This window comes from Thamnophis elegans, chromosome 3 (assembly GCF_009769535.1).
Source record: "Thamnophis elegans isolate rThaEle1 chromosome 3, rThaEle1.pri, whole genome shotgun sequence".
NCBI classification, from domain to species: Eukaryota; Metazoa; Chordata; class Lepidosauria; order Squamata; family Colubridae; genus Thamnophis; species Thamnophis elegans.
The window spans coordinates 79620905-79648082 of NC_045543.1; the positions used below are offsets into that span (position 1 = coordinate 79620905).

The 27178-nt window shown below is 38.6% G+C and overlaps 1 protein-coding gene across 1 annotated transcript in view; it reads left to right on the forward strand.

Moving 5' to 3' along the window:
• OSTF1 (osteoclast stimulating factor 1) overlaps nt 1-26892 on the forward strand; it is a 28017-nt gene extending 1125 nt beyond the window's left edge. The window contains exons 2-10 of the mRNA XM_032213069.1: nt 12427-12473; nt 17491-17541; nt 17646-17709; nt 20551-20604; nt 22365-22472; nt 23149-23198; nt 23322-23400; nt 23719-23817; nt 24991-26892. Of these exons, the coding sequence (XP_032068960.1) occupies nt 12427-12473; nt 17491-17541; nt 17646-17709; nt 20551-20604; nt 22365-22472; nt 23149-23198; nt 23322-23400; nt 23719-23817; nt 24991-25049 (611 nt within the window). The 3' untranslated portion in view covers nt 25050-26892. The remainder of the gene's footprint in view (nt 1-12426; nt 12474-17490; nt 17542-17645; nt 17710-20550; nt 20605-22364; nt 22473-23148; nt 23199-23321; nt 23401-23718; nt 23818-24990) is intronic.
• The last annotated feature ends 286 nt before the right edge of the window (nt 26893-27178 follow it).

Here is a 27178-nt window from a genome sequence, read left to right on the forward strand (position 1 = left end):
TTGCACTGATCGGTTCTACAAGTCAGGCCATTCCCAAACCATTCATTTGCACCAGAGGAGGGATTGAGATTTAATGAAAGGATACTAAACTGCTGGGATCAATAGCACGGATATGTCCTGATAGGTAATATATACAATCCAACACAGCATTTTCCTGATGCAAGAGAATGTGTGAGAGAAGGAAGTTATAGAAATGGTGAAATACTCCTGGACTTGGGGTTTATTTCTGCAAAGAGGCGCAATTGATTGTGGGGGGGGTCACTGAGGGATGGGGCAGATCAGGACCCCAAACTTTAAACTCTAACAGGAATTTCAAAGTGAAATTAGTTTGCTCCCAGGGATTGAAAGTGTCTAAAAGAAAGATAAAAAATCATATTACAATATTAAAAACTTAGATTAATTCCGACAGCAGGAAGTCGCGTAATGTTCGACCACATTATAAAATGTAGTAAGTTCCAAAAGGTAACTTTTAAAAATTTTAACCCAGCAGATGCACATTATTCCTTAAATTAGAAGAATAAAAGAAGCATCATGTATCTTCATAAAAATAATGCATTCTAAATAGATTCTGAGTCATATTATATTGGCACCAGTGCTAATATCAATTAAATGCCAGTATGCCGATTAAAAAAATAACAAAAGTGGAGAACCATTAAGAATACTGAAGGCAATAGTGCAGTGGTGGGATTCATTTTTTTTTTACTGCTGGTTCTGTGGGCATGATTTGGTGGATGTGGCATAGCTTGGTGGGTGTGGCTTGGTGGGTATGGCAGGGGAAGGATTTCCTCCCAAACAGCTGGGACTCAGGAGACAGAGAGTAGATGGGGTGTGGGCAGTCAGAGGTGGTATTTCCCGGTCCTCCCAACTACTACAAATTTCTGCTACCAGTTCTCCAGAACTGGTCAGAACCTGCTGAATACCACCTGTGCAATAGTGAAAGATTCATGCCATATCAGCTGTGGCTTCCCCCAAATCTTAATCTTTTTCTGAAAGCTATAAGAAATGTATGGAGGTGGGGAGAATTAAAGACAATTGGTCTGGGATGAAAGGCTTGTTTCATATCTTAGCCAACTATAATTTTTAGACAGCGGGGCTTAACAAGGCATACAAGAAAGTTTCAGAGGATGGCAAAACAACTTCACGAAATCAGGAACACTTTTTGTGCTTTACAAGAGCCTTCCTCAATCCACAACCCTTCCCATTTCTTGAACTACATTTCTTCCCCAGCTTGGATATTTATGTCTCTGAATAATAAAAAGCAGAGGTTTTATTTTAATTTTCTGAATCAATTTCAATTGTTGTATTTCCCTTTGAAATATACTGTACATACAGAAACAGGCTAGATAGTATGATGGCATCAGGATCTCCCTTCTCTTTGGAAGAATTATGTCTCAATTTAGCCTCTTACTTTTGGGAAGAAAGTGTAGCAAAATTTGTTTTTTCTGGGGCAGTTTCGACAGCATTTCAATATATGTTCAAAGAACAATACTGGGAAGAGTTTTTATGCAGCAGAATCCTGATCTCAGTAAAACATACCATTTAATTTTTTAAAATTAAACCATATTTTTCGGACTATAAGATGCACCAGACTATAGGACACACCAAGATTTTGAAGAGGTAAATTTAAAAAAAAGGTTTTTGTACTCTGCAGGCCTCCCAAACCCTTTGCACGCCTCGTTTTTTGTGAAGAACAGGGCATGCAGAGTTTGAGACACCTGCAAAGTGCTCCTTGGGGCTGGGGGGAGGGGGCAAAACGAGCAAAAAATGCCCTGTTTTTTACAAAAACGGGCCCATTTACTGCAAAAAACAGGCCATGTGTGGTCCGTTTTTTTGCTCGTTTTTGCCCTTTCTAGCCCCAGGAGAACTTCGCAGGCCTCCCAAATCCTCTGTACGTCCATTTTTGTGAAGGGGGCGGGTTTCAGAGGCAGAAAATGCTGTATTCAGTGTATAAGATGCACCCAGATTTTCTCCCTCTGTTGGGGGGCTGAAAAGGTCTGTCTTATACTCTGAAAAATGCAGTATATAAATCTGTGGACCCTTCCATACAACCTATATGCAACATCTACCTTGGCCCAAGAATCCAAGTGAAATTTAAAATTTCATTTTAAAATTTGTTTTATATTTTGTTACTTAATAAATCCATGACCACCTTTCAGTTGTTTTGCAGAACACGTATTTTCCACAAAAAGTATGTAACTCTTATTTTTAAATTAAAGACTTCAAGGGAAATATTGAGGCTAATTTAGAATAGTCCAGTCCTTGGGAATAGCCTAGTCTCAGAGCCATATATCTTAGTAGCCTTGCAACATTAACATTATCCTGTGAATAATTTTACATTATTCACATAATCAAGGCAATTTATAATAAAAGTAAATTGTGGAGGCAGGGAGAATCAAAACCAGCAATTAATTTAAAAGCTGCTGATATAGCAACATGTATGGCAACCTTGGAAACCGATGTCCCATATTTTCCCATCCAAACTGGGACTTGGCAAATTAGTATCATGCGTACTAGTTGCATGCAACTGAGAAAGGCTGTTACAGAACCTTGCCTCTAAAACAATATTTATTGTTAGTCACCTTGAGCAATAGTTTGTCAGAAAAGTGGGATATAATAACATTTTGTTGTTTTGCTCTCTCAGAACCAGTGTGTGTCCTAGTGACTGTCTGGATTGGTCCCTGCAGGTTTTTTGGCAATATTTCAGAAGCAGCTTGCCCTTGCTTCTTCCTAGGGCTGAGAGAGAGTGACTGGCCCAAGGTCACCCAAGTGACTCTGTGCCTGAGGAGGGAAGAGAATTAACAGTCTCCTGGTTTCTAGTATGATGCCTTAGTCACCGAAACAACTAGCTTTCCAATAATAAAAGTAATATTCCTCTAGTGCCTGAAACTGAACTGCCAAGACGCCAACATGCTTTCTTTCACCTGTCTTTCCAAATTGAGGGTCCCTTGATGAAGCCTATTTCTGGTGCCTGATCACTTTTTTAATCTTCCTGAAATGCAGTACCACTATCAGTTTCCTTTCTCTGAGTGAAATCCGCAGCCCCACTTCAAAGTTAGTTTCAGATCAGTTGCAAGATTCAGACTTCAAGTGTGACTCAAATAACAATTATTTCTGCTTCATCTCTGCTGACTAAGTTCATTTCTGTAAAACATAAAGATCTATTTTCTACCGTGGCATTCTGCCCAGTTCATAAGACCTTTGTTAACAGAACAGAGATAGATACGGGTGGGGTATAGACAGATAGCCAACACTGTAGCTATGCAGTATACCATGATGTGGTCATTTGCTATAAAGAGAACTTATCTTATTCAGGTAGTCCTCGATTTACAGCAGTTTGTTTAGTGACCATTCAAAGTTAAAATGGCATTGAAAAAAGTGACGTGACCATTTTTCACATGACCATTGCATGTAATTAAAATTCAGACACTTGGCAATTGACTCAGATTTATGACAGCTGTACTGTTATGAGGACACGTGATCAACTTTAGCAAGACCTTCTGGCAAGCAAAGTCAATTGGGAAGCCACATTCGTTAGTAGCAACCATGTTACTAACTTAACTGCAGTGATTGACTTGGCACTGTGGCAAGAAAGCAGTGGTGGGATTCAAACTTTCACTACCGGTTCTGTGAGCGTGGCTTGGTGGGCGTGGTGCGGCTTGGTGGGCGTGGCAGGGGAAGTATAATGTAAAATCCCCATTCCCTCCCCACTCCAGGGGAAGGATATTGCAAAATCCCCATTTCCTCCTGATCAGATGGGACTCGGGAGAAAGAGAATAGATGGGGGCAAGGCCAGTCAGAGCTGGTATTTACTGGTTCTCTGAACTACTCAAAATTTCCGCTACCGGTTCTCCAGAACTGGTCAGAACCTGCAAGAAAGGTCTTAAAATTGGGCAAAACTCACTTACCAAACGTCTCATTCAGCAACAGAATTGCTTACTATTATAGTTGTAAGTCCAAAACTGCCTGTACTACTATACATGTTGGTTCTGCCCACCGAGCACTGTATAACAACTGATTCTTCATGAAAAGTTAATTCCATTGGATTCTTAAATAGAACTCTAAGAACAAAATGAAAACTAAGTTTCCATTCCTAGAAAGTAGATCTTTCCAAACTGGCTTATGATGTACAATATAGTTTGTACATATTCCTTATATTCCTTCAAGAATATAAGGAAAGAATGATAAAACTGTGGTCATTTCCCTTTCCTTTTCCCTTTCCCTATCCCTCCTCCTGTGAATGCAGGGAAATCTGAAGTTCAGAGGAAGGTGGGAGAAACTCATACAAAAGGTCCTCCCGAAAGCTATTGGAAAGTAAAGCAGTTGGCACTTGCTTGGCCTGGCACAGGTGGAAAAGTAAAAACACAAGAGAATCCTCTACTTGTGCTTAGCAAATGCAGAACCCCAGCCTATATCCCAATGATGTAAGGGGAGGAAGGGGTTGAAATCCAGAAAAGCATTTCTTAGGCTTGGCATCCTTTCCGGCCAATTTGCACATATGTGTTCAGCAGCAGAAGCTTGTTTGGCAGTAGTTTCCTGCACAGCCACAACTGGTTACCAAATTTCTGTCGTTAAGCAAGACCAGTGTTCCGTGAATTGTGCCCCGTTATACCACCTTTCCTGCCACAGTTGTCCAGTGAATCACTGCAGTGGTTAAGTTAATAACACGGTTGTTGAATCTGGCTTCCGCGTTGACTTTGCTGGTCAGAAGGTTGCAAAAGGTGATCACGTGACCAGAGGTGGGCTGCTCCCAGTTTTACTACTAGTTCGCTTCGAGTGCACATGCACAGAACAATTTACAGTGAACTGAGCAAACGCACACACTACTAAACAACATGCCGGCAGCGGTGACCAGGGAACCCGGTTTGGGGGATTGACCAGTCAGGGTCGCTGCCAGTTCTGCAACCCAGGTCAAAATACCACTACCGGTTCGGCCAGACCGGGAGCAACCCACTTCTGTGTGTGACCCCTGGGGACACTGCAACCATCATAAATACATTCCAGTTGCCAAGCACACAAATTTTGGTCAGATGACCACGGGGATGCTACAATGGTCATAAGCAGTGGTGGGTTTCAAATTTTTTTAGAACCTATTCTCTAGGTGTGGCCTGTTTTGTGGGAGTGGCTCGGCCATCATGTGACTGGTAGGAGTGGCTTGGCAGTCATATGACCATGTGGGAGTGGCTTAACAGTTATGTGATTGGGTGGGCATGGCCAACTTATAAAATGTGGTGAAACTTACTTAACAACACTCTTGCTCAGCAACCAAAATGTTGGTTCAGAAACTCTGGCATTTGAAGCACGCAAGCCTTAAAGCTGTCAAGTTACAAGACCCTTGCACCCCTAACCCTTTAGAAAAAAAACCTCAAGGGTGTTCAAACTTGACAGCTTTAAGACTTGTGGACTTCAACTTCCAGAATTCCTCCTCCAGTCATGTTGGTTGAGGAATTCTAGCATTTGAAGCACGCAAGTCTTAAAGCTATCAAGTTACAAGACCCTTGCACCCCTAATCCTTTACAACTCCCCCCCCCCAAATCTAAAACTTTATTTTTTAAAGTATTTTGCACCTGGGGAAAGTCAGAACAAGGCATACCAGCCACACAACATATCCACTGACTTTGAAGTCTTTCTCTCGCGCTGCCAAAACCCCTCGTTGCTCTTCACCTGCGGTTTCCCCTTCAACCTCCCATCTGTGGGTGATCTGGGCGGGCAGCCAAGGGGCACTTTCCCCAACCGCCCCAAATACTGTGTAGGTTGAAGAAAGTGAAAGGGGAGAGAGGAGCTGCTCTTTTTTTCCACTTCTCGGCAGCGAGGAAGGAATCTCTGGTGGCTGCAGCAGCAGTAGAAGTCACTGTGGTGACTGAAACACAATCCCAAGCAGTCAGTTCCAGAGTCTCTAGAGGGGAAGGGAAGGTCTCTCCCAAGACCTGCTTTCCTTACCTCGTGGCGCAGTTCTGGGACGACGGGATATTCTTTTTTTCACCGGTATGGGGGCATAGCCTCTACCCCTGCCTTCCTGCCGCCTCCAGTCCATCCCCGCACAATCTCCCTGCCACCCCACCGACCTGGGGACACTCCCAGCTGCAGTTGGCATTCTCCTAGCGATCCTTCCGGGCTCTACCCCAGAGTGCCACATGATGGCGGCGCACAGGCTGCTGACCGACCCAGGGCCTGTCTGGACTCCTGGAGAGGAAGGCTCAGCAGGAGAAAGCCAACTGCTGCTGGCAACTGGGCACAAAGGAGCAGCCACCCAGCAGCTGCTGCGTCCTGTTGCAGGCACCCAGGGTGGCCTCGATGTCCTACCTCCCTGCCGCCTCCAGCTCTGCGCAACCTCCCTGCCAACCTACTGACCTCAGAACATTCTGCTGGACGGCCACTCCTTTGCATCCTGTTGCCGGCTGCAGCCACGTCCGGGCAGGTGCTGTGCCCCCAGAACGGTGACATGCCAATGGCACGTGGACTACTAACCATCCCAGGGCCTGCCCAATTGCTTCTGGAGGGGACAGGCCTCCCACCTCCCTGACTACCTGCAGCCTCGGAGCCTCGGCTGAGTGGGCAAAGGAAGTGGGTGGGCGGGGCAAGCATGGTGTGGATTGGTGGGGTGGGAGGAGCAAGCGAGGGGGGGCAGATGGGCGGGAGCATTCTGGTACTGTCCCACCGGACAAAAGGGTTCTAAAAGGTATGGTAAATTTGACGAACCCCTTCTGGCATACCGATATGAACCGGGAGCGACCCACCCCTGGTCAAAAGTGTGAAAAACTATCATAGGTCACTTTTTTCAGTGCCATTGTAATTTCAAATGGCTGTAAATCGAGGGCTATCTATATTGCAAATAGAAGTGACAAGAATAATACTTTAAGAACCCGAAAAAGCCTCATTAACACGGTCTTCACAGATGTCATTTTTTTAAAAAAAATCACCTCAGCCCTGCATATTCCAATCAGGCTGTGCCATAGGGTGGCCTGAGGACATTTTGAATTGCACCCTTTGAACTCTGAATGCAGTCTTGTTTTCAGGAACCAATGCTGTGTGAGTGGTGCCTGGCTACATTGGAGCAAGAATAGGACTGTGCTATTTCTCCTTCTGAAGTCTGTGCAGCAAGCACACTTATCTGTAGAGGGAAGATCTATGCTGGAGTAGTACTACCAGTTTCTCCTTTGAAAAAAGGAAATGAATGTGAGGTTTTTTCTGCCCCGTAGCTGGAAGGCTATGTGTTGAGGGAGACACATTTGAAAGAGAAAACTGAAACACCCTCCAGGGGTTTAAACCTGTTCCCTTTCTGTTCTTTCCTGAATGCAAACATCTGGCCTTAAATGCTTGCTCTCTTTTTCAAATGGAATCATTGTTGTTATTAAGTTATTTTGGACTATTTTGAACCTTTCCTTCAGTCTGCCATTTTAAGGATTGCTTTATTATCGCTACTACAGGCTTTTTTCCCCCAACCAATATTTTTAACATTTATGGCAGAAAACCACAGTATGAACTCTCACAGAAATGGAAACCTCAAAAACATTTAGGCAGATTCTTCCCTGTCCATCAGGGTTTCCCAACCTTAGCCATTTTAAGATGTGTGGACTTCAACTCCAGAATACCTCAGCCAACAACTTTTGAACCCAAAAGTTCTCTTGCTAAGGGAGAAAGTTGTTAAGAGAGTTTTGTGGAGATTTATTATTTTACAATTGGAGACTATGAATTTTGGGGAAATTTATAAATATGGTGGAAAAAATATACACAACCCAAATAGCCAAAGTAGTAATAAATGGTGATACTACTGAAAAATGTAACATTGGGAAGGGGGAGGGGGCAGACAAGGATATCTGCTATCACCTTTATTATTCATATTAACCTTGGAGGTACTGTTAATAAAAATCCGAGGGGACCAGGAAATAAAGGGCCTGAAAATAAGAAGAAAAGAAAGCCCAAGCGTTTGTGGATGACTTAGTATTTATATTGGAACAACTGTTAGAGACAGGACCTGAAAGGTGCAACATATAGAAAAATGTGGTAGAATGGCAGGACTTAAAATTAACAAAAATAAAACAAAGGCAACAACGAAAAATCTTATCCAAAAACAAGAAAGATAATTGGAAGAAAGAATGGGCATACAAGTGACCAAAAAAGTAAAATATGTGGAAATTTGGCTATCAGCTGGATGCTCTTCAATTAAAAAAAGATAATTATAGCAAATTAATACAATAGATCAGTGTTTCTCAACCTTGGCAACTTGAAGATGTCTGGACTTCAACTCCCAGAATTCTCCAGCCAGCAGCTGTTGGCTGGGGAATTCTGGGAGTTGAAGTCCGGACATCTTCAAGTTGCCAAGGTTGAGAAACACTGCAATAGATAAAAAAAGATTTGGAAACATGAAAAAAGTTACAATTGGCCCTTATAGGAAGGATAGCTGCCATCAAAATGAACACTTTACCAAGAATATTGTTCCTTTTTCATGTAGTACCAATAAATTTAGGGATTTTATATCCTTGCGTGTCACGGTTGTTAAGTGAATCATGAATGTTGCAGTATCCTGGGGTCCTTTTGCGACCTTCTGACAAGCAAAGTCAATTGGGACGCCAGATTCACTTAACAGCCATGTTACTAATTTAACAACTGTGAATCACTGCAGTTGTTAAGTTAGTAACATACTGCAAGCGTCATAAATATGAGTCAGTTGCCAACCGTCTCTATTTTGATCATGTGACCATGGGGATGCTGCAACAGTCACAAGTATGAAAAACGATCATAAGTCACTTTTCTGAGTGGTGCTGAAACAGTCACTAAATGAACTGTTGTAACTCGAGGACTACTTGTGCATAAGCTTAATGCACACAACAATACCGCAGTACAACTTTGTGGTGGTCAGAACTCCACAAGTAAAATGCATACTAAATACCATATATAAACAAAAACAAAACAGGTTCAGTTGCATTACCACCGCAATCAAGTCATAGCGAGTTCCGTGAAGAATAAAACAGGATTTTGCTATATTGAAAAAAAGAGAATTGTACCCCAACAGCTGTACATAAAATAAATCTCAATCCTTATTTTATAGGAGCTTATAAAGGGTAGTTCATAACTTTATAAAAGAAGAACAGTACATCTAAATGTGGGCCCCAGATTCATCAGTTACTTTGCCACAACAGAGGCTTGCAACGTATGGGACTGCCACATCTCCTCCTTGTATTCAGTTGAACGATCATGTTACCAATTGCAGTACTATAGTTCAAATATGTTTCTGAAATGAAAATACATTCTTCACAATGAGGTTTGTTTTTTTAAAAACCCTTTTTTAAACTTATAACGGAAAGGCAATTTCAGATCCACTTATTTAGTATTGGAAACATGTCCTCCTTAGAAGTTAAAAATGTGTAAGGTGTTCAAATCAGGAAACTGAATAAGTGGCAGTAGCATTTTAATAAATGGAAACAATATAAAATGCCACCTTTGCATAAAAATAGAAAATAAAGTATATAAAGTATATTTAGTTTACTAACTACACTTTGTATAGATGTGACATTGGTTGAGGATAGAATAGAACAGAATAGAATAGAACAGAACAGGAATTGGAAGGGACCTTGGAGGTCTTCTAATCCAACCCCCTGCTCAGGCAGGAAACCTTATACTATTTCAGACAAATGGTTGTTCAATCTCTTCTTAAAAACTTCCAGTGTTGGAGAATTCACAACTTCTGGAGGCAAGGTGTTCTACTGATTAATTATTCTAACTGTCAGGAAATTTCTCCTTAGTTCTAAGTTGCTTTTCTCCTTGATTAGTTTCCACCCATTGCTTCTTGTCCTGCCCTCAAGTGCTTTGGAGAATAGCTTGACCCCCTCTTCCTTGTAGCAGCCCCTTAGATATCGGAACACTGCTATCATGTCACCCCTAGCCCTCCTTCTCATAAAGAAGGAATAGAAATCTAGTAAATTTGCTCAAGAATTAGGTTTTTTATAATGAATAAGTTATCCATAAAGGGCAGGGTTGAAGAAAATGAGTAAGTTGAAGAAAAGCTCTAGTGTTCGAGAACAATCGCCTATTATTCAGAAAGCTTTAGTGTTTAGTTGAAAGCAGTCAACATAAAATTCTTCCACCAAATATTCTCAGATCATTTTAAAGGGCTATTTCCCCTTATATTATGATTAAAATATTATATTATGATCAAAAAAATAATTTAGTTTTGGCCAAAATTGTTGGAAAGAACATAAAAATTGATTTTGGAGGAGTAGAGGCTAATTGCGATGATCCCATCTCTGCTGCTGATTTCCAAATGGTGTTTTTTTGGGCAGATTTTTTATGAACTTCGTGCTGGAGTTAACATTTTTAAAGCAAGCTATAAAGAAATGGATTGAAAATCCGCATAACCACTTTTTGCCTGGACATGCTCTTTTAAGAAATCTGCACTGCAGCAAAATTCCAAAGAAAACAGTCTATATCATTTGTGGTTCCTGTTGACATAAGCAGAAGAAAACGCAGAAATAATTGGAGTGCATTTTTCTCCCTCATGAGTTTTCTATGTTAATGAAAGGAGTGAAAATAAATAATAGCACACTTTACAGATTAACACTTGATCACACTTATACTAATATTTCAAGATATTTAGTGCCAGTTAATAAGGGCTTCCTTGTTCTGATGTTGCATGGTGCCTCTTGATGGCTTATTCTCTATACTGTTTGTATACCTCTGCTGTTTGTATGAATGGAGCAAAACAAACATTGAGATTTATAATAGTCCCATCTAGTTTGTCCCTAATTCCCACCAAAATCATTAAAATATATTGTTCTTTCTCTTTTAAATATAATGTTGTTTCACTATGGGAAGAACTAATACTAAAACCTAATTGTTAGATGTTACACCATCTCAACTGGGTAGAACGGCCCAGACAGATGCTGCCCATCTTTTGGTGATTTGAGTAGACTAGCACCCCATCCAGTAAAAAATAGTTATAATTAGAAGCTAAAGCAATTGGGGCAGTTATAGTTGTCATCCAAGAATGCAGATAGAGGAAATAAAAAGTCCCAAGGAAAGAAAATGCATTTATTTGACATATTGTTGCTATTTTTTAAAATCAAATGTTGTTCTTGCAGGCCACTATTTTTTTTTTTTTTTTTTTTTTTTTGCAGTAGCACAATTTTTTAAAAAAGCATTTTTTCTTTCTGGTGGTCCAGCTTTCACAGCCATATGTGGCAAGTGAGAAAATCATAGCCTTGACAACATTTACCCTGTATAATCTCTTATAAGTCCATCCACAATAAGCCAACTCTTGAATTTTCAACCAAAATACTGTTAAAAATGAAACTAAACATCAAAATGTTTTATGTTGTAATTTTCACAATTGACTTATTCGTGGTAATCTAAAATTATATATGTTTCATAGTAATGAAGCTTATACATGCCCATCAATGGGATATATAGCTATTTTAAAAGAGCATTACCATATGTGTGTGTGTGTGTGTGTATGTATGTATGTATGGGAGTGTGTATACATAAATACATACATACATATATACATACATACATACATACATATATGCATACACACAGACTATATACATACATATCCATCCATCATATATATATATGATTTTCTCACTTGTTACATGTATGTATTTATGTGTGTATGTATTCATAGAGAAGCCCATCCACAGATAAACCAAAGCCAATTTTTAGAGTGTATTTTGGTACCTGAAATTCTCAGTTTCTGCAAGTACGGTATATATATAATACCCTTACTGTCTGTTTGATGCCTCTATATATTTTAATATTTGTGTAGATCTGTCATATTCTTTCTTCCAAATAGTTTATTTGCATTGAGTTAATTTTGTTTTTTTTTGACATAAAAGTAGGTTTTTATATCTATTTCTTGTTCTCTAGCATTTCTTAGGATATATTTTCCATAGGTTAAATACATAAGGGAACCATATGCGATTCTATTATATACTTTCCCAACTTTCCCAATTTTTAAATAGGTCCTTAATCCATTCTAACTGTTGCTTCCTGGGTCACCATACAGATTCGTAAGTTGGCAGATAACATGGCCAGTACACCCCTGTTTTTAACATGATGATGATGAGCTATTGGGTCAGTGTTGACTTGTAGATTTTGTCATCTATAAATGCTCCTAATATTATACCATACTGAATAACCATAGAATTCCTGCAATTAAACTGGTATTGTTGTTTGCTTTGGGGGCCATATTGATCAATTCAAATTGCTCAATCATATATGGACTGTCACACTTTAGTAGCAAATTAATGAGCATTCTTCTGGGGACTAGAGGAAATGAAAGTCATGCAAGCTTTCATGCAGCTTATTACTAGAAGGAAAAAGGAATTTAATAAATATTTAAAAAAAAAACAGGAATCCAGACTCCGTCTACTTCAACTCTGTCAAGGAGAAATATTCACTGATTAATACTTATTTCTTTCTATACTTTAGGGCAGGTGAAAGTTTTTCGAGCCCTATATACATTTGAACCCAGAACCGTAAGTATATTTCTACTTTTTAAAATATATGTAAAAAGAGAAAATTTGAATATTAAGGGGTAACTTGGTCCAATCTATTTTTTGTGAACATGAAACGTGGGAAGGAGTGTGTGTGTTTCCCCTGCGGAGATAAAATATCATTCCATTTTTATTTTTTAGATTAAAATTGTTGTTTGTTCACCATTCATATTTACCGAGAGCTTCGTCATAGGACCTGCAGATTGTGCTTTGGCTTCCAAATAAAAAATGGATGCCATGTTGTGTAGTTTAAAGTGAACAGTTCAGCCGTTTCATTGCTAAATCATACTCTGGTATGCGGTTCAGACCTTGATTGTGCAAATCCCGCCAACTGATCCAGTCATTCCTGAGCAAACGGTTCAAAACGGCTGAGAGAAGTATAACAGGAAGTGGCTCATGATTGCAAGTGGCATTTGTAACCACTAAGAATTAAGAAGAAATTCTTTTTAAACAATGTTTGTGTCCACCTCACACAGTTCTGAAGTATGCTTTCCTCGGTTATTTTAACCTAACTGTTTAAATTCTAGGGTAACCTTGCTGAAATTGTGCAATGGCGAATGGTATGCTAATGTTTTAAATCAAACAATTTCTGTAACCTTAGAGAAATTGCTAGTCTGCTATCGTGCAGAGTTACATCATGTCTTGGATTTTGTTTTTCCCAATGTCTGTCTTTCCTCTATGTCATTGAGCTTAACCCATGACATTTAGAAATCTGGCATTTAGAGGATTACAAAAAAATCTAAGCCTCATCGCTCACTTTTGATGCACCATAGAGCGACTAGGAATAGATTAGGTGTCTGCTTGTTTGCTCCGATCAACTATATAAAAGTGTTGGGATGAAAGATTCAACTCTTGCTTGCAAAAGTTTGGATCTTTTATTACACTGTCTTGTGCACATTTTCTGAGCCTTTGTTGTGCCTGGTGTAAATTGTAGAAGTGATATTCTCGTAGCTGTTATTGTATCATTTCATCTCAGCAGGGCCATCCTTCAGCTGATATTGTCTGGAATTGGAAGCTAAGTAGGATTAGGCTTGGTTAGTACTTGGATGGGAGCCGCTCAATACTGCCATGCCTGAACCTATATCAGGAATAAAGCTAAAAATTTGATCACTTCAGATTATAGAATGGGCATTGCAACAAACGGTCCAGCTCTTCCATATTTGTGTGTGACATCACAACACCTATACAAAAGGAGCAGAGTTTGCAGTGTGAGAGCACAATTGCTTTATTGTTTTTCTCTGCTGCTTTCTCTGACAAAAGTATCCGTGCTGATTCTGGGTATCAAGTTTGACCTAAAAGAGATTTTATTCTTTCGTAAGAATGAAATGAGCAGAATTTCTAGTTAAGGTTGTGAATGAATGCTATTTTTCCCCAAATAAGTTTAAAGTAAACTTATAAGTAAACTTACTTTTATTATGCTTTAAGTTGAACAAGTGATTTTGCCCCTAAGTTCCCCATTTCTTCATTACACTGTCTGTATGTGCAATAGCCTACCCTTAAATCTTTTCTGTACCCAGAAAGGGATAGTAATGCAAAGACTATAGCTTTCAATAGAAGGCAATGTGTGGGCTTTTTCTCAGATCCTCAAGTCAGGAATTGAGATAAAGCCCACCCATTACCTTCTCTTGAAGGCTACAACCTTTGCATTACTATATCTTTCTGAATTTCTGCCAGTATCATGAATACATGCTGTACCACTGGTACATTAAAATGTAAACTCCCACTTCATTTTTCCCCCTATTTTACTTCTCTAAAATTCCCACCTACACACTCACATGCACCAAAATCTGATCAAGTAGCTGTAGAGAAAGACATAGGATTTTACAAGTTCTCCATTAAGCTTTCGCTAAACTTTAGGCTAACATAGAAATAAGATAGCAGAAGTTGAATAATAAACTGCTCAGTAAGGTCCCAGTTTGAAGTAAATTTTTAAGTAAGATCATTTAGGTGATTGCCTATCTCATTGACCATTAGATTATTGTACCCATACTCTCTTTTATTTTCCCTATTCACATGCTTAACAAGGAACCAATGCATTTAAAAAAAAACATTACATGTATGCTCAAAACCATATTTCTATACTGCCCTTATTTTTACTCCTTACAATACTTCTGATTCATTAATATGGTATTTGCATGCAGATCCTCTTCATTTTGTCTAAGATCCCGAGGGAGAACTACAAAACCAATGAGCATTTTTTATTTCTCTCTCACCACAAAAACCAGGGAACTAGCTCCTAGTCTAGGAAAATGCAGATACTCCCTGATTCTTATAAATCTCTTTCCTATGTACCGTATTTTTCAGAGTATAAGATGCACCAGAGTATAAGACACACCAAGATTTTGAAGATGCAAATTTTTAAAGCAAGTTTTTGCACTCTGCCAGACTTCCCCAAAACAGCCCATTTTTCGTGAAAATGGGCCCATTTTTTGTCAAAAAAGGGCATGCTTAGCTTTTAAGAGGCTTGTAGAGTGCTGCTGGGGGCTGCAGGGGCCAAAAACGAGCAAATAATGGCCCATTTTTGTGAAAATGGGCCCATTTCTTGTGAAAAAAGGGCATGCATAGCCTTTAGGAAGCCTGTAGAGTGTTCCTGGCAGCTGGTAAGGGGCAAAAACAAGCACAAAATGGTGCAGCTTTTGCTCATTTTTGCCCTTCGTAGCGCCTAGGAGCACTCTGGAAGCCTTCTAAAGGCTATGTATGGACATTTTTGCAAAGGGGAGGGGGGTTCAGGAGGCAAAAAATGTGTATACAATATATAAGACGCACCCAGATTTTCACCCTGTTTTGGTGGGGGGAAGGTGTGTCTTATACTCCGAAAAATATGGCATCTATAATTAAAGAGACTCACAGATGCTTCTAAACTGCAGCAGATTTCAAATAATGTTGGAGAGCCATTAGCCACTTCTGTGATCTCATTATATGACTGCTTTGGGGTTTGTTACTGGCTGTATGTGAATGATGGTGGAAAGAGGGATGGTGAAAGAATGACTGGGGATGACTCAAAGGCAGACTGAGAATGTACTTGGCAGCCCAATTCTCAAAATGCTTTCACTCAGACAGATATGAGAGTTGTAAGCTGATTAGCACATGACAAAAAAACTGTGGCCTCATATTCTGATTACAACAGCAGTGTGGATGTTCAATTCTTTAGTTATGAATCCATGCTCTAGAATAACTGAGTTGGAAGGAACTTTGGAGATTTTCTAGTCCAACCTCTTCCTCAAGCAGGAAACCTTATGCCTGTTCAAGTTCTTCTTAAAAACCTCCAGTGATGGAGCACCCACAACTTCTGAGGCAACCCATTCCCTTGATTAATGGATTTCACTGTCAGGAAATTTCTCCTTATTTCTAGGTTGGTTCTCTCCTTGATCAGTTTCCATCCATTAGTTCTTGTCCTGCCCTCAGAGGCTTTGGAGAATAGGTTGACTTCTCTCTGACAGCTCCTAAAATATTGGAAGACTGCTGTTATGTCATCCCTACTCTTTTGTTTGATTAGACACAGCCAGTTGCCACAAATGTTCATTGTATGCTTTTACTCCAGTCCTCTAATAATCTTTGTTGCTCTTCTCTGCACTCTTTCTAGAGTTTCAACATCTTTTTTGTCTTGTACTGGATGGAGTATTCCAAGTAAGCGGTGCTAGCATTTTACATTACCTTCTTGCTCTTAGCTGTACAGCAAAATCCGCACCATCAACATTCATTCTTGTACTTGGTTCCAGCTTCAACACAATGACATAGCCATTTTTCAGCATCAAAAGATCAATAAAAATAAGGGAGTCTTTGCTATTTCAGTTTGATTCATGTGCTGTTTTACTCTTCCGTTGTTTTTCAATCAATAATCAGTAGGTGGCAGCAGGAGACAACAGAATTCTCATTTTGTTGCTGTATCCCAAGTGGAAGGACAGTAATTACAATATGAATACAATAAATACCTATCTTGCCTCAATATGTGGGATGTGTGGGCATCTACGTTTCTGAAAATATGAGATTGGATTGGGTACATAGGTATTGAGTAGGTGTGGGTGTGCATATTTGGAATCAAAGGGCAAAGAGGTTTGTACAATTACTTTATATTTTTATTGTTACATTGCTATGAGTTCATGTGAAATGTAGCAATATTAAAAAATTAACATGATAAAATAAAATATCACCACTCTGGGTTTAATGAAAAGAAGAACTAGGAGTGGTGATCTAGCATTATTCTAAGGTGTTGCCTCAAGAAAAGAGGAGGTCACCTTATTCTCCAAAGCACCTGAAGGCAGGACAAAATGGATGGAAACTGATCAAGGAGAGACCTAACCTAGAAATAAGGAGAAATTTCCTAACAATTGAATCAATTAATCAGTGGAATGGCTTTCCTTCAGAAGTTGTGGGTGCTCCATCACTGGATGTTTTAATAAGAGATTGGACAGCCATTTGTCTGAAATAGTATAGGATCTCCTGCTTGAGCAGGGGGTTGGACTAGAAGACCTTCAAGGCCCCCTCCAACTCTTGTATTATGTAATTCGATCAAAACTGCTTTGTAACTAGGAGAGAGGAGTGATAACATTTTAGAATGGACTTGCGTCCAACAATTGGCTGATTTTTTTTTCCTCTTCCCCCAGCCAGGTTTAAGCTTTTTTAGAATTCAGTATTTCCTTTGTTAGTTTGTCCCCATCCCCCTACCCCACCCAATATAATTTAGTTCTATTTAGTTTTTCAATGAAAATCCTGACGATAGGGAGATAAGTGGAATCTGAAGGCCTTTTGCACAATTTCTTTCCAGGAAAAAACTCAAAGAGGACGTACTAGCCAGTGGATAGATTGCAGGGATATTGTTCTCTGAAAGGACAGGGCTAAACCATACACGCCGCCGAATCTCTTAACCATGCTAACTATGATGCACAATTGCAATTTTTGATTTGGGATGCAAGGATTGGAGCTGGAGTTGTCATTGAAAAAAAAAAGTCATGTAGTTTGAGTCGATTCTTTAACTAATGCAATGTATTTATTGCTCCAGCCAGATGAACTGTATTTTGAAGAAGGAGACATTATCTACATTTCTGATATGGTAAGTTGATAAACAAAGCCACTAAACCACTCTCTCCTTAAGAGAATAAAGTGACCATTGAACTCCTAGCTGTCTTTTTCAGCACTGATTTCTTTTTCCTCCAGAGTGACACAAATTGGTGGAAAGGAACCTGTAAAGGAAGAACTGGACTAATCCCCAGCAACTATGGTAATTTTGTGAATTGTGTTCTGAGAGATAGTTGTGAAGCAAAATAATAATAATGATCCTTTAACACCATCAGACAACAACACCTGCCTATCCCAGGTCCTTGGGAAGGACCCAATAGGTGAATAAAAGTGCCAAATTCAGTCTGAACATCTGGCTAACTATCCAACCAATCATAAGAATAATAGTGCGCTTTTCAGGTACATCTGTGAGTAGAATTAAAATTGGGATTCTGAACAACAAAATACATTAGAAATGTTATACTCTGTTGGCCAAGAAACTTGGCCCTTGCTTTGCTTAATTTCTTCCTTGAATTTAGATTATTGAACTTTTTTTAGTTCAACAATTTATCTTTAGAAAATTTGTTTTCTGATTTAAGTAGCCATTTTATCTTAGCACCCTTTACATTAGAGAAATCTGTGCTATAATTTTGAAGTCTTGTTAAGGATGTCCTATGCAATATCAAAAGTCAGGATTCAGAGACCAGAAAGGGGAGCTGTTCAAAAGTTAAATATAGAGACATTTTGTTTTGAGATTACCAGTCCGGGATGACTTTGTATATATGTCTAAGCTCTGAACAAGTTAACAGTGATTCTCAAAAGAGGCCTGGTAGACTACAGCTCTGAATGAGAATTTCTGAGAAATCAAGATGCCTGCACTGTTCACAGCCTATTGAATCCTTTGGCCGGGATCCAAATGTTAGATGATGAATTCTGCTTGTGCTATAAAGATACTCATATTTCTCTTATCCTCAGCAACTACAAACCATCTCCTAGATTCAAAAGATGTTCAGAAACAAGTCTGAATAGATTATGAAGAGCTGCTTCAAGAATGACTCTATTGTATCATTCACAATATCCAAGCTCTCTTTGTTGATTTGACTCTTAAAACTATCACAGCTAAGCAGGTTTGAGTAAAGAATATAGTTGCTGCTATGCTTCTTAACTCAAATAAGCATTATAATTATAATATGATATTGTTTCTTACTAGAAACACTGTAAGAATTGTTATTTGAAATGCTTTAACCTTCAAAAATCAAATTGCTCTTAATTTTAGGAACTTAGAAAGTAAGGCCTATTATTACCAGCACTCTAGATCTGGAAAGCTTTTTGTGTGGCAATCCTTTAGGTAGCTGAAAACTGCTATAACATCTCCACTTCAGTTGCCTTATTTCAAAAGCTAAACACACACACTACTCTCAGTCTCACTTTACAAAACCCAGGTTTCTAACCCTGGGATCATTCCTATGGTTGATATTGGCCCTTCTGATTTCTCTAAAATTTTTGTTGAAATATAGTGCAGAAAAGTGTATGCAGTACTCATTCGTGGTCTGACCAGTGCAGACCACGTGAAAGAAGTGATTTCCTTTGATTTGGAAATTCTGTTTGATGTCATCTGGACATGCGTTTGTCTTCTAAGCAGTTACATTGCCCTGCTGACTCATATTCAGCTTGAACTGAGCTCCTGTTGCAAAAAAAGATTTTATGACCAATCATTACCAAATCAGTGTCCCATAGCTTATGCCTCCTTATATGAAGAATTTAGCATTGGTGTCTTGTTAAAATTCAAAATCATTTTCTAGCCCACTTCTCTAATCCATCTTGAAAGTTTTGAATATCTTCTGCAACATCAGCTGTCCTACTCTGTTTTGTGTCATTTTCAAATTTGGCATGAGATGGGGCAAGGAGAAAGCCTTCTGCATTTTGTAATGTTCTTATCTGGTATCAGAAAAATATGTATTTTTTTTTAATTTTGCTACATAAGGGCAGAGTGTGTAAAACGCCATATAAATCCATCCCATGCAGATTCCCATAGGATATGCATAAACTTCATGCTTTCAATCTCATTTCTGCATTCAATAGCTAGAACTACTCTCATCCTTTTGAGGTGTAGAAATGCTCAAAAATGGTATTTATTTTCCAAATTGTGAACCGTAATTGAACTGAATTTCATGTTGTTATTTTTGTGTTATTATTATAGTATTTTAGTTAAATGCTATTGTAGGTTCAAGAGAAGTCCTAAATGAGCCCCCAAAACCTTGGATATCAGCCCCACAAAATCCCAAAATTGTTATCCAGATGCAGTGTGAAGGTGACAAAAAGGGAACATTCTCAAATGATAAAGGATGAAGAATTCATATTATATAGTGAATTTAAACTAAATGTGAATTAAATCAAATCAAATTTGATATTTTTCCCAGCTTTATTCATTTTCTTTTTTTAGAATTGGGGAATGCCATTCCTGGCACAACACTCAAAAACTGCAAGGCTGGCTAGAGAATTCTGGGAGTTGAAGTCCATGGGTCTTAAAATTGCCAAGGTTGGCAAGGTCATACCCCTGCTTTAAAAACAAATATATTCACTTTTATTGCAGTATACTGCAACCACTTATTTTTTAAAATCAAATAACAATTTTTAACTATATTCCAGAATATTTAGAGAGGACACAAAATACAATTGTGTATTTTTAATTTTTCATAGCAAATTGTGTGTTCTTAGATAAATCAATAAGCTACAGACCAGCATTTTCTGTATGCACTGAACATGTTATTATATACCCAGGGTTTTGGTTTGGACCTTCCCAGGTTTTTCAATATCAGAGAAACTTTGGATGTGCAGTTCTACTGCAGGTATAGTTCATTTTTCTCTCGTTGAAATGAATAGTTTTTGCTTACAAGGAATTCCATTAAAGATATCAAAATTCAGCGGAGCTTTGAGACATAATGTTCGAAGTTTCAAGTTTATTGATGGGCTTTTAAAATATTAGTGCTATTGTCTTCAGCCCATTAAGAGACAGATAAATACAACTGGCTACATTGGCATGTATTTTTTCCTTTTGTTTTAGTGGCTGAACAAGCAGAATCCATTGACAATCCATTACACGAAGCTGCCAAGAGAGGTAGGTGTAGAGTCAATATTGATGAAGGACTTCATCTGATTTCTGGGCTGAAACAAATCAATTTGTTGGGGTTTGTTAAAATCACACATTCTGCTGATGAGCTTCCTTTCAACAACACAAGTTTTTGATTCTTTCTGCTCAATCTGCTTTAGAGGGGGACTGAGTTGAAACAAATGTGTGCGTTATTTCCCTTATAACTTACGCTATAATAATGCTGGACTTGTCAACCAGAAGATTGGCAGCTAAGTCCCAAGTACTACCCGATGGGGTGAGCTCCCATTCCTGCCCAAGTTCCACCCCTCCTGTAAAATACACATGGTATCATTGTCAGAGGTGATATTCAGCAGGTTCTGACCAGTTCTGGAGAACCGGTAAATACCACCTGTGACTCCCCCCCCCCAAATCTATTCTCTGCCTCCTGAGTCCCAGCTGATTTGGAGGAAATGGGGATTTTGCAGTAACTTTCCCCTGGAGTGGGAAGGGAATGGAGATTTTACAGTATCCTTTCCCTGTCATGCCCACCACACCCATCAAGCCACACCCACAGAATTGGTAGTAAAAAAATTTGAATCCCACCAGTGATCGTGATGTACTTACAAAAGAGGTAGTACTTGTGTTGCAGGAGTGCAATGCAGCTTTGGTTGGTTGATATAAGTATCCATTCCAGGGATGTCTTTGTCCTACTATAGTCAAAGGTTAGGGGAATATATTCTGTAGCTTTATTTTACCCAATTAATTTTATTTTTCTGTTTTTATAAATGTATTGATTGAAACAAGTACTATTCTGATATTAACGTATAGTATTGAATAATTCATTATTTTAATGAATTGATGTGGTAGCTGATGAGATATAATCAAATTTGCCTTAATAGGTTTTTTTTAGCATGAACACACATATATCTAATAAAAATAAACTAGTGAAACCAAACAAGGGCCATGTTAGTTATTGCATTTAAAATACATTTAAAGTCTTATCAATTGAATTAATTTGAATGTCCCAATGCATCAGTTTTATTTGGAACAAACTCCTAGAAACTTATTTCCAGATACCTTTGTAGAGATGTTGATTAATACTGTAATGCTTGGAATAGATCAGTTTCATACCTCAGTCCATTTCTTCTGTTGGAAGATACAGAAGTTCTCTTGTGAAGTCTGCCCTCAGTGGCAACTTCGTTTTGCCATGAAGTAACTTCCTGTTGATAGGAGTCTGAACTTGGGAGGCATATCAGAAATGCTGCATTTTCCCTGGCATACACTGTGATGTATCTAACCATGTATGTTTTAGTCACTGCCATCAAGGGGTAGAAAAACAGCTGCCCTCTGTTTTTTGCCCAGCTGAAATGTGCTTAGAAGGTTATGATTTAGAATGTGCGAGAAGGTTATGGACTTCTTAATTAGCACTATTCAAAGCATATACTGTTGATTATATGGACAATTCATATACCTAGGTTCCATTAGATAAATTCTTTTGTTTTCAAGCATAAAATACTTAATATTTTATCTATGTGGTATGCAGTATGGCCTCCTTTTATGCTCCAGAGCATAGTTATCATTCTTCTAGGAGAGTGAGTGTAATGGGTGTGTTATGTGTGCATGCATGTGCATGCTTGTGTGCTTGTGTAGATAGAAGAGAGGGGGGGGAGGGAGAAGTTAAATAGATTTATATATGTAAAATGTAAAGGTGCGGTCTTCAACTGGTTTTGTGCCAGTTTTTGGATAAGTTATATTTAATATTTAATACATATTTTCTTCTTTTTCAGGAAACCTGAGCTGGTTGAGAGAATGTTTGGATAACAAAGTTGGTGTCAATGGCTTAGATAAAGCTGGAAGCACAGCCTTGTATTGGGCATCTCATGGTGGACACAAAGGTAGAGAAATTATTTTCAATTTCTGAGCCTAATTGTTTTCAACATTAAAGCCAATCTTATCCTTCACTTCGCAAAAACAGTTTGCCTCCATATTCTACTTGCATATGTATTTTTATCTCTTACACATTTTTTCAAATTTATTTCTCTATTCACCTTGGCATGCCATTTTCTATGCTTAGAATTTTCCTTAATGAAGACCATAGAGAGAAAAAGAGGGGGAATGGAGAGAAAGAGTGATTGAGAGGGAAAGGGAAAGGAAAAGAGTTTGTGTGTGTGTATGTGTGTGTGTGTGTGTGTGAGAGAGAGAGAGATTGCGATGGAGGGAGAGTGGGGGAGAGGGAGAGTTTTAATGTGAAATACCACACATTTTGGGGGTGTCTGTTTTTACTGGATTGCAAACTTTAGAGAAATGAAAAATGTTCACATATTAGATTGGGAAGTACAATTTGACTTTCTTATTTTTCTTTAAAATCATACATTATACTTAAATCAAATGGTAATCTTCCTAGATGTTTCATTTATTGAATTAGTGAGTCTAATTATTATTGGAGTGTTTTCCAGTTAATTTTTCCAAATCTAAAAATGAGACAGTGGGCCTTTTTGCTGATTAATTTAAAGTCTTGGCTTTCATAATTTCTCATGAAGTTTTCCTTTTTTTTTTCTTCATTTGGTGTAGACATCGTGGAAGTATTATTGACACAGCCAAAAGTAGAACTAAATCAACAGGTAGGGAATGATACACTGAGTGACTTTCAAGAATTGTTTTGCAGTATTGTAGCAGGTTGCAACTGAAACGATCAGAACTGTTCTTGTCCAACGTTTAAGGTTACTTTTGTTCTTCTTTCACAGAATAAACTGGGAGACACAGCCCTGCATGCTGCTGCATGGAAAGGTTATGAAGATATTGTAGAAATTTTGCTAGGAAAAGGTACTGTGTTTCTCAACTTGCCCTCATTTTGGGTTAAATGCCTCCATTTACCCAGAAATTTGTGCTTTAAAACACAACCTCGGTACTCATAATGACACCATCCTGAGTCTGAACTTAAGTTAAACAGTAAAAATATTTTGTCATGCTTCTTTATTGACCTCATTCTATAAATGCCTTTTCATTTCTACGGTGAAAGCCATACGTACCTCAGATGTGACGGGAAGCTAGTTCAGTTTCTAGATAAGAAGTAAGATGAGATGAATTTTTTTCTCTGTCCAAACTTAGGACAGTGTTGTTCTGTATTCTGTTTTCATCAAGGTGCCAGAACAGACTTAAGAAACAATGAGAAAAAACTGGCTATGGACATGGCTACCAATGCTGCCTGTGCTTCCTTGCTTAAAAAGAAACAAGGGCAAGGTAAGATTTAACTTTTTTTTGGGGGGGGGGCATTTAGTCTCCCAGGACAATTGGACTGCACCAAGGAACTGAAGGCTTCAGTAGGGAACTGAAGGCTTCAGTAGACAGGTGGCTACCCCAGGAGAAGATACACTAAACAACTCCTACTCTTAACTAGAGTTAGCATGTCATGACAATATGCAATTCCAGTCAGTAATATAATAGGAAATAACTAGACTTGTCCCAAAAGACCCTGAGATTTAAAGTGGGAGTTAAATTACTTTCCCTCATTCAAACTCATCATGTGAACCCCCAAACCAGTGAACTGTTAGGCAATTTCCAAAGTCCATCCAATCCATTGTCTATTCCAAGAAGACCTGGAGACAGTGAGAAGCCTCTCCATTACATCCCTCACTACTCAAGCCTCCAGCACACAAGTCCAATTTCCAAACACAGATGGATATAACTTCCATTTTCCTGAACAATGGGAAAAGAGCCAACAACATAACAAAGGGTGTTAATTGAATTGAATTTAAATTGAATTTATTGCACTTATATGCTGCCCTTTTCCCCGAAGGGGACTCAGGGCGGCTCACAATCCACAATAATATCATGGCACAGAGGCTCATAGGGCACCAAGTTCTCCAAACTTGTTTGGAGAAAACAAGTGATGATACTCCATTCCCCAAAATGTAGATTTTTGACTGGTCTGGGTGATTGTGATTGTGTGCCACAACTACTGCCAAGGAGATATGACTGGTTTAGTGGCTGTCCTTGAATACAAGAGTAGTTCATCTTTCTTCCTCCCCAACCCCACCCCTCAAAAATACAAGGCTCCAAGGAAGAAAAAAATGTCCAACCTGTAAAAGCCTTGATCGACTTCATTCTATATACATAAATACATACATACATACATACATACATACATACATACATACATGCACGCACACACACACACACACACACACACACACTTATATATGCCCATCTCACCTACATAATTCTGAATGGCTTGCAATTCAAAACAAGCAAAAGTGAGGGAGAATGCTTGAAATATACTGGTAATTATTCTAAGAATATAAAGTTATATTTGAAATGTGAGAAACGTAACTTAACCAGAAGTTGGAATAAAGGGAGATACATTCTAAAACATCGGTCTAGCTCAAAACTGGTATTTGTTTCCTTTTTTTATAGACATAATGCGAACATTAAGCAATGCAGAAGACTATCTTGATGATGAAGACTCTGACTGAATTGCCTTAATTTGCCTTGAAAAATCAATAGCTTCTTCTTTTCATCTTTCTCAGATTATTTTCCTCTGCTGTGACAAAATATTTTTATCACAATGTGTGCTACTATAACTTAAGTATGGGGAGACATTCCTCCCTTATAAAAAAATGTTCTCCCCTATTAAGGCTATAAATTCCCTAATTGCTTTTTAAATTATTTGTCTAGAAGAGGGCTATGTTGAAATAGGCTTCACTCTTTAAGTAACATTTAGAGATGTCAGCCATTTGGAGTGGACGGGAAATATATATTCATCTTAAAATGACATGTTTTGGGCTATTTTATGGAGAACAACATCTCAGGAACTTGGATTCTCCACAGAACATTTTACCATCATCCCTTATCCTCTCTCTTCCCCCTCCATATATATTTATAGGTTGTCTCTCATTAAGTTGATCTACTTTGTGCTAGAACACCTAATGGCAGGTTACGTAAAGAAAACTCAGGCCAGGGAGCTAAAATTAAATGACTCCTTTAATGTTTCCCTTGAGAACTGGCTGTGATTGCAATTACTGTAGGTTAATTCACATGGTCCAAAAAACGGTTTAGCACCAGATGAGGCAGGGAGGGAATAATCTTGAGGGAAGAGTGAGAAAGGAAAAGGAAGATTGTTTGGCCAGCTAAAATGCAGCCATTTAGCCTTGATAGTTCAGACATCAATCTTTTGCAATCTCTCTAGAACAAGGATGGCCAACCTTGGCAACTTTAAGACCTGTTGGACTTCAACTCCCAGGATTCCTCAGCTAGCCATGGAATTCTGGGAGTTGAAGTCCACAGGTCTTAATGTTGCCACAGTTGGACATCCCTGCTCTAGGAGTCTTGTCACTACAATTGGATCTGGAGGATAAAAGAAGGCTTAATTCTGTCTTTTACAATGACCGTAGGGAGAATTTGATCTTATGAATAAGGAATGTATGTTTAAGCTCAAACCTGTCTTCCATAATAATAATTTTGGAGATGAAAAGAGGCTGAGCCTTCTCTTTCGCTCTAATTTGTATGTGTGAGATATTTTCCAAATGTCCCTTATTTCACAGAATTGCTGCCCTCTGTGTGTATGTACTGGTATGTATGTATGTATGTGTAGATGTGCTTGCGTGTGTCCAAGTCCTGAATTTTAAGTGGAGGAAAAACTAGGTAAGATATCCTCTGTTGTCTTGCTTTATGGCTTTATGAGGTAATAAGCCAAAAAATGTGGCATTTGCCCATCTGAACACATGCAGAAGTCTGTTAATTTATCTGCATCATTTCTTCTTTTTCACCTGAACATCTCATCAAAGTTGTTTCTACACATGAATCCAGCATCTGGATTAAGAGAGATGTAATAGGCAATCCATTTATGGTCTTTATTATCTCTATATTGCAACATAGAGGTGGCAGTAAATCATTTTTGCCAAAGTGTTCCTGGCTGCAATAATGGGAGTTGCGTTGAAACACATCTAAAGTACAGTATATAATATTGGGACCAGCTGCACTCAGTCTTCATGTATTTATAGTAGAATTCATTCACTGAGGCCCATGGTATATAACCTTCTCTTTGTACAGGTTGTCCACTTAATTTGGGGCAGATTTACCTAGAGATACTCGTTATTCCGCTGTAATTTGGAAGATATTTATGGTTGTGTCTGTAACAGGATGATAATGACTCTTTTCACCATATGCTCTTAACTTTCCTGTTTCTTTTTACCTTCAAAGTATTTCAAAATGGATATGTTTCTGAACTCATGCGCAATGTAAAAAAGCCTACAAGCCAAAACTATATTCAGAAAAGTATTGATTCAGTATGAATAAATATTTTTAAATGCTTTGAAATTTCATTGTAGTTCTTCCTTAGATTAAACATGACTTTTCCAAGGTCAAAATAAGTAGCAGTTTTGTAGACCACCCTGATATCGATGGAGACTGTGAATTTGGGGGTTCAGAAGAGCAGAACATTATTTACACTTCAGTTTCATATTTGTTTCCAGAAAGGATGATATTTTTATCTAAAGTGCCCAAGTGACTTCCCTAGTTTTATGTGTTTATTATAACTAGTAGAGAAAGACAGAATTGTTGCTTTGCCTTAAGGACGAGAGCAGAGGTGTCAAACTCAAGGCCC